The sequence below is a fragment of the Trematomus bernacchii genome, unplaced genomic scaffold (assembly GCF_902827165.1).
Source record: "Trematomus bernacchii unplaced genomic scaffold, fTreBer1.1, whole genome shotgun sequence".
NCBI classification, from domain to species: domain Eukaryota; kingdom Metazoa; phylum Chordata; class Actinopteri; order Perciformes; family Nototheniidae; genus Trematomus; species Trematomus bernacchii.
This window is the reverse complement of record NW_022987720.1, coordinates 6,735,619-6,743,518: the sequence shown is the minus strand read 5'-3', so window position 1 is coordinate 6,743,518 and position 7,900 is coordinate 6,735,619. Positions and strand designations below refer to the sequence as shown.

The 7,900-nt window shown below is 44.5% G+C and overlaps 1 protein-coding gene across 1 annotated transcript; it reads right to left on the bottom strand.

The window, feature by feature from the left end:
- Nucleotides 1-2,248: 2,248 nt before the first annotated feature.
- On the bottom strand, nt 2,249-7,547 carry LOC117492740. The gene is made up of 21 exons (XM_034143126.1): nt 7,422-7,547; nt 7,274-7,344; nt 7,095-7,190; nt 6,885-7,009; nt 6,325-6,468; nt 6,159-6,245; nt 5,909-6,073; nt 5,736-5,832; nt 5,434-5,651; nt 5,196-5,352; nt 4,704-4,912; nt 4,506-4,623; nt 4,181-4,380; nt 3,998-4,112; nt 3,746-3,915; nt 3,576-3,673; nt 3,367-3,497; nt 3,086-3,275; nt 2,793-2,934; nt 2,588-2,708; nt 2,249-2,517 (listed from the first exon to the last, which is right to left on the bottom strand). The coding sequence occupies exons 1-21, from the start codon at nt 7,439-7,441 to the stop codon at nt 2,447-2,449; spliced, it is 2,745 nt and encodes a 914-aa protein (XP_033999017.1). The 5' UTR covers nt 7,442-7,547; the 3' UTR covers nt 2,249-2,446.
- Nucleotides 7,548-7,900: the final 353 nt, after the last annotated feature.

Sequence of the window (7,900 nt, the reverse complement as noted above, 5' to 3'; positions counted from 1 at the left end):
ACGTTGATTCTCCCGCCTGTATCTCTCCTTCGCTCCTCCTCTCTGGGGGGCTGTGACGTAGGGGGGCGCACACCTCGGTCTTCATGTCCGAGATCGCGCATAACAGAGGATTTCGATATTTTGTATTCATTGCTCACTTCCACACGCCTTTTCTCCTACTACTCTCTTTCATTACTTTTTATTTAATGCATTATTACGGCTGTAATCGTTACTCTAGTAATACCGGAAATGGTCATTCTTTAACGGCTGAGACCGTTAGTACTGTAGCACAGGAAGTCGTCATTGTTGTCAACGTCTTTAGATACAGCTTTTCAAAATAAACTTTACTCTGAACTGTTTTCAGAATAAAACAGTTTTTAAAGCTTACTATGTGTTTACGCTAAATTACATCATTGAATATTGATTTTAATTTCTAACAAAGTGAAAGAAACATCAACGTTAGCTAACAGTTAGCTTTAGCCGGGGACACAGAATTGGACGGATAACAGAATAATGTGGTGATTGACATTATTCACCCACGGATCTATGGGTGGGGTTATTGTTTCCGCACGGCCCATTTAAGGGACCGGACTGCCGGTTTCCGGGCTCTTCACTTCCCGTCTGGAAGTTGTTTACATTCCTGTACAGATGATAAATAAAAGCCTAGCATGTAGCTTTGATACACCGCCTCCGTCTCCTTTCTCTCGGCACTACATTGGTGACCCTGACGCAGGTCTCGTTGAACAGTGGCGAGCCGTCAGGGCCTAAGATATTCTAAAAAATAATATTTAAAAACATTTAAAAAAAATATATATTTAATAATATTTTTCATTAGTTTTACCGAAAAAAAACTTGATTTAATTGTATTTAAAATAACATTTCCAAAGAAATAAATCCTTCGAATCTGCCTGTTCAGTCTGTTGAATGTGAAGGGTTACATGAAAGAAGCTCGTCTGGCCCTCTCTGCGATTCACACAGGGCCCGCTATAGTAACTGAACGAGAGAGTAAAGTCAAATGACAGTACAATTGACCAATCATATCTTCCCTCTAAAAGGGTGGGTTTTATTATCGCGGACTTTATGACAAGTTCCGCCCGCTGTGAAACTTTTCTTGTTTCCATAGCAACAACTTCCTGTCAACAGCGTGAACTCGCCTTCAAAATAAAAGCATGCCAAATTACACTTAAGACATACAACTGCAACGAAAGTAACAAACGCAATATCAGCTCGCCATCACGGCTATCACTGAGCCCCGCGCTTTAGCCGAAGAAGCTGACCGGTTCTTCCTGGCCACCCAGCGTTTTGCCCCTGAGGTGCTGGCCCCGACACGCAGCGGCACCTACTTCACGGACGGCTTCCTTCCTACCAAAAACTGGTCGGCGCCAGTCCGCAGGGACCAGCGGTCGAGGCTGGCCCGTGGAGACGTCACACCACAGCTTCGCACCCGAGTCACCGACCGTGACCTCCTCCAGGCGCAATCCCGTGACCGAGGCCTTGAGGGTCTGGACCCCGTGGTCGGAGGCCTGGTCAGCGCCCATGCGGAGGTAATCGAGGCCCAGCTGCACAGCTCCTATGACCGCTCTGGAGAGGCAGTCCGCGACCACGTTAGCCTTACCAGCGATGTGTCGTATGTCCGTGGTGTACTCGGAGATGTACGAAAGCTGGCGTTGCTGTCGGGCGGACCACGGCTCGGCCACCTTGGACATGCAGAAGGTAAGTGGCTTGTGATCCACGAACGCCGCAAACTCCCGGCCTTCCAGCAGGAAACGGAAGTGGCGAACCGCCAAATAGAGACCAAGGAGTTCTCTGTCGAAAGCGCTGTACTTGCGCTCCCTGGGCGTCAACTGGCGGCTGAAAAAGGCGAGCGGTTGCCAGGCGCCGTCAACCCATTGTTCATGCACCGCGCCCACTGCGTAGTCAGACGCGTCGGTGGTGATAGCAATAGGGGCCCTGTGTGACGGGTGAGCCAACATGGCGGCTTTGCTCAGGGCGGCTTTGGTGGCGTTGAAAGCGACCTCCCTTTCAGCCGTCCAGTCTATGGCCTGGCCGGGGGACTTGTCCTTGAGGGCCTCGTACAGCGGGCGCATGGTGTGGGCCGCCCGGCGGATGAACCGGTGATAACCGAGTTGTTTATTATATAGGATATCATTTCTACATATGTTGATGCTTCTCTGCATTTTCTTGGAGTTATGATGGTGCTGGTTGACACAGAACCTGCTTTTACTAATATGTCACTTAAAAATTGACTACAGAAGATGCAACACATTGATAAAAACGACTATAAATGAGGCTTTTATTTATTTTTTATCTGTTTCTTTTTTCAAAATACACAAGTCGTTATGGTCATCCATCAATATAAAAGCAGTGCAGTACAGTACATTGATAAAACTGTGTTCCCCTGGTCCCAAACAATGAACAAATGTACATAAGGTGCAAACGACAAAATGTAAACACTTGTAGAAAATATTCAGAGGTTAGACAGAATAATTGCCCCAGAGGAGATCTGCCTTTGGCGTGTTGAGTCGGTGCTTCTTCGGTCTGCAAAACAAGTAAAGATTAACAGCTGCACATCCAGATCGACTACATTTGTTCAGACTCGATCACTTACCCCTTTTTACACCTGCAGGTCTTGAGTAGCTCTGACCTGGAGGATGCACACACTGGCCTCTGCAGGAACCATCTGCCTGGCTGGTTGTGTCACAAATCACTGCATCACAGTGGACATAGATCTGTGGACAGACAGGATGATTTACTACACAGGGCTACATGCAGCAGTGGCCAAAAGACTCCAGATTTGGATTTACAAGTCTTACCTGGCCTTTCAGAACCTCGTCATCTTTAGTGAAAGTGAACATCTTTACAGAGAAGCGCTTGATGTGGGACGGGACTAAAACTCTGGAGTCACTCACAACGGGATGGAAAATTGTTGCATAGCTGTCATCGCGATTCTCACAGCTAGTGAAGGAATTTGAAAGTTAAAATAAAGCAGCCGTTAAATGAAATTAGAATGCTTTTTAGTGGATTATTAAGACAGTGTTTATACAACTCACTTCTGACCTAAGGTCTCAGTCGAGAACATGTAGTAGTTAGTTTTGCACAACATTACCTGTCCACAATGATGTCCCAGCTTGGCAGAGATGTCCTATCTTCATAAAGGGTTGCCCAACAGTTCTCAGCAATGAGTTCCAAGTAAGGGTCGGTAGAATGCATCAGCTCCACCTCAAAATACAGAGGCTGCCGCAGATATTTCACCACTGGATAATCCTCTGCTTGGTAGAAGAGCTCGTAGGATGGATCTGCAGGAGAAGAGTCCCGTTAGAGAAAGGAGGCCTGGACATTTACAGTGTTTTGTATGCATGAACAAGATGCAGTAAAATTCCACCATGCCTTGGGCTAGCCTCATCTGCACCATCAGCTGCCCAGCGCTGATATTTGCAGCGGGCTCATAGGTTCTTGGTTTAGCGCTGAAGGCAACAGTCTGAGTCTCATTGACTACATAGAAGCAGGAAATGGTTTGCCTATTAGGGGAAAATAAAATATATAAATGCATACATTGAAGGTGTTCATCTCCAATTATACAGAACCAAATATTTTACCTGTAATCAGGATCAACTGGTGATGTGTTGGCTGCTCCTTTGGCGTTGTTGTAAGACAGGCGGATCTCATTTTCATACATCATGTAGTTGTCAAAGAACTATTTAACAAAAGAAACGCATTAACATTTGACAAAAAACCCTTTTGATATTTAAATGTGATTCAAACTCACCGTTCTGGTGGTTCCACAGGTATCCACACTGAAGGAGAAATATGCAAAGCGATCGTCGCTGAATTGTGGTGTGCAGGACTGGTCCTTTAGCGTCAGCTGACTTGGCTTCAGATTACGAGTGGATTCAACCTTCACAGCCAAAGCGGTCATTGTGCCATTGGGGTGGCACTCTGGAGGAAGAAGCAGGCAATGTGTAAAGCAACAAAAATCCATCAATTAAAGCAGCAAATATACTTACATGTTGCATCTTACCAGTTGCTTTTAAGGGGAAGTAGCAAGCCAGATAGAGATCAGCAAGCACCCAGTCGTTTGCACGATCCAACAGAAGCAGGTCAATTCTGGATTTGACTGATTCTGCAGTGAGCAGCTGTGGAAAAGAAAGTAAAGTTAGCCAATGCAGAAGATCTATGGTGGGATTTTGTAGTTTTCACATACCTCGAAAACAGCGTCCTTGGCAGTGTATGGCAGAATGAGGCTGAGGTGTGTGCCGTTCTCATAGAAATTGTAGTCTTCAGCCATCTCAGCAGTCAGCTCTCGAGGTCCAACGATAGCCTTGAAATTAGAGCCGTGACTCCCAAACTTCACGCTGATGTAAAACTGGTTCTGGTCACAGGTGCCAGACATGATGGGTAGCACTAGAGCAGCAAAACATGCATTATCCATTTGATTGTGTAGCTTTTACTCCAATATGTTTTATTTAATTTTAGAAAACACAATTGGCATAAAGATATTGTCAAAAGCAAATACAATATGATCTCACCAACATCCTGCAGAGACGCCTGCAGGTCGACCGGGAGAGCAAAAGGAGTTTCTTCAGGCAGGATGATCAACCCAAAGATCAGAGGGAGGAAGTAGGATGTAACCATGCGCTCAGGATTCTGCAACAAATGAAATAAAAGCTCAGCAACACTGAAAATATGCTGGTACAAAGTGATGTTTTGAATCTATAATGTCATACATGTTTTAAGACAACATCGGCATCAAAGGGCACTTGAAGAGAGAAGATCTTGGAGCCATTAGCCAAGCTGTGTTCCTGGACTGTGAAGCCTTTGGCATTGCTCTCCTCAACAGTGAGGACCCCGGTGGAGAAGGTGATGTTCCTCAGCTCAACGTCATGGAGGAAGGTTCCCAAGAGAACGCTGAACACCCGAGTCTCTGGGACAGTGTCTGAGGAACAGAAAGTGGCAGGTTTACAAATTCTAAACCAGCCTGAACGGAGAGAACAATTGAGTAGTTGGCTTGAGTGCTATTTTTTTTAAAGGTGCTTTTTGTAAGCAAAAGTGGATTTTGTACTTGGCTTCAAATCCCATCCAAACACACCATTTTGCAGAAACTGAAGACGTTAATGGTTTAGCAGTCTTTAGGATATATCCGAACAAGGCGGAGTTCAAATGTTAAGCCAATTTAGGTCACCACATTTTTTTCATACACACTAGAAAATGTGATTTACCATCCTGGATTTGGGGAGATTGAGGCATCAGAGGGGTCATGATGGGGAACAAAACCTTGTATCTTGTATCATCTTGGGTGTCATCTGCCCTCCACAGTACCTCAAGCATGGGCTCCACGAAGTAGGTGATGTGGTACTGGTAATCTGGGGCATGGCTCTGCAATCATTTATGACATTTCAATAAAACATGCAAATGCACTAGTGACTCTTGCATTTCTAATCTAGAGATTTCCCCAACCTTGTAGTAACCATCAGGCGAGCCCAATGGGATCTCAACGACGATGTGGAAGTCTGTGGTGCTCAGTGTGTACCCCTGTGCGGCCATCTGAGATCTATCAAGCCTCTGCCCGTTGATGCCCATGTGCATTTCTGAGACTGTAATGCTGCCGTCCAACAGAGGAGTCACACGGCGAGGTACGTGCCAAGAGATCATATCCTCGGTGAAGAGGACGCCACCTGTTAATGACAAAATGGAGCTGTTGAGGTTAACTGTGCAACAATTAAGCTTACTGTGAAGGCAATATGTTGCTCAGGACTCACCTTTGGGACAAGCAGCTGCCAAGTTCACTACATTCAGACCCTGTGGTGCCATGTAGTAGGCACTCACCCTGAAAACTTCCATGGGGACTCCAGCCACCTAAAGAGAGGAGAGGTTTAAAATAATTGACAAGGAGGGAAAGGAAAGAAACAATGTATAGGAGTGTGTTGCTTACATCCTCTGAATAAGTCTCTGCTGTATTGTACGGGCTTCGCATAACCAGACGACTAGAGGTAGTTTTGGCAGCGTAGCCGGCTTGTTCAGCCTCTTGCAGCACCATGGCCACTGGTTCTGGGGTGTAAAACGTCATCTTCCAGATACCTTGTGATGCACCAGAGGCCTACAGGAAAGAAAACATTATAATTAAATCCTCATTGGTGTAGGGAGGAATTAAACTAGTATCTGAACGGTTTAATTCAACATACTTCAGGATTGGCGTTGAGCTTGTCGTCTTTACCATCCCGAGTCTGACCCTTAGCTTCAGCATCAAGGTTAGCTATGTGGTGCGAAACCTAAAACAGAAAATTGTGTTTTTAGCATTCGTTTCCATACACACAAGATGGTGGAATCTTCAATGTAAAGATGACCTACTTCCATGTAGTTCCTGTCGCAGAGGATCTCCCTGGAGGCCCAGCGAGTGTAGCTGCAAGTTTGAGACACGTCATGACTGACCACGTCTGATGGATTCTCGCCGTACATCTGGAGTCTCAAGCCAACGTTAAATGTAGCATCATCCTATAAATATAAAAAAACAAAATTAAGAGAAAATCCCTAATATTCTTTGGTTCCAGCTTCTTTGTCATTGAAAATGTAATATCCTTGCCTTCAGGGACACATTTGAAGTCTAAATGGATATGTTATGTAACAAATGAGTCAAGAAAGTACCTAGCAGATGAATTGAGGAATACAGTTTTGAGTGGAGCAGTGTTAATATTTTAGGGATGTACCAAACAAAAAAGGGAAATGTACTTTGTGTCTTTTAAGGGTAAGGGGTTAAAAAGAAATTCAGGGAAACACAAACATGGGAGCAACCATGTGTTTGTTGTGCTAATTCTGTCTCAAGTGACTGAATTAATGGCTCATGTGGCCCCAACTAAACTTGGTAGAAAATTACATTGAATGCTGTTAAACCACTTTAGCTCAAAACAAACCTTGTTGTCCACAAAGCAGCCCATCAGGGAGGTGTAGATTCTGGTGTTACCCCACGGGTCAGACTCCATGCTGTATCCACACTGAGCAGCCATGCTAGGCGTCAACAAAATGTGCTTGGTGCCATCTGAGGGGAGAAAATAAGCTTTGTCAGGGACCCCTTTCCTCAGTGATGAACCAATCAGCTCATTATTAGCAGTTTAAATACTTACCGATAGCCTCCACCTCAAGCTGGTTTCCCACTGCTAAAGCCTTGTCCAACGACAGTCTCATTACATTTGCGGCACAGTCAGACCTTAACCCACTGCCTGTTCAAAGAAAAGGCTTGTGAGGAGAATGTAAACCGACTGAACATGCTGTATAAAATGACTTAATGAGAATTGAAGCTTACTTGACTGCGAATGTAGCTTCACATTAGGCCTGGCTTTACCCAAGATGATAGCTGCAGCCATCCATAACAAACTTGAACACATACAACACATCATTTAGAGACAATTAAGTATACACATAGAAAGAAATCAACAAGAAATGTAACTTACATGTTCCCAAGCCTCAGCATGTTGCAATTTGTAAGCAGCAAAACCCAAAACTACAAGAATACAGTCAGTACCAGAGTGTGGCAATGTCCAGCACACCTTCCAACAAAAACACAAGTCTAAAATGAAGGGGACTGGATGATTAACTGAGACATCAGCAGCTGCTTTATATTCCACTTAACGACAAAGCACAGGTGAGGCTTGTTAAGGATTCTCCACACACACACACACACACACACACACACACGCACACACACACGCACACACACATACACACACACACTCACACACACACACACAGGGTGAGCTGATGTATGCCTAGTTCATTAAGAAGATATTGTAAAAACATGTGTATGGAAAGGAAAAACACACATTTTTCAGTAGTGTAAAAAAAGTATTTATTGTTCAGCAAAAGTATATAGATTTGTATTTGGTATTATACATATATTACATTTTTATATTTCAAGAAGCAACAAAATAAT

What these genes read in the sequence shown, in the direction of transcription:
- LOC117492740 (XM_034143126.1), bottom strand. Translation starts at nt 7,441, where the DNA reads ATGCTGAGGCTTGGGAACAT. An exon ending in CGCCTGATGGTTACTACAAG is followed by an intron (nt 5,353 to 5,433) that starts GTTGGGGAAATC and finishes AAATGATTGCAG; the next exon opens with AGCCATGCCCCAGATTACCA. An exon ending in CTTCCCCTTAAAAGCAACTG is followed by an intron (nt 3,916 to 3,997) that starts GTAAGATGCAAC and finishes TTCTTCCTCCAG; the next exon opens with AGTGCCACCCCAATGGCACA.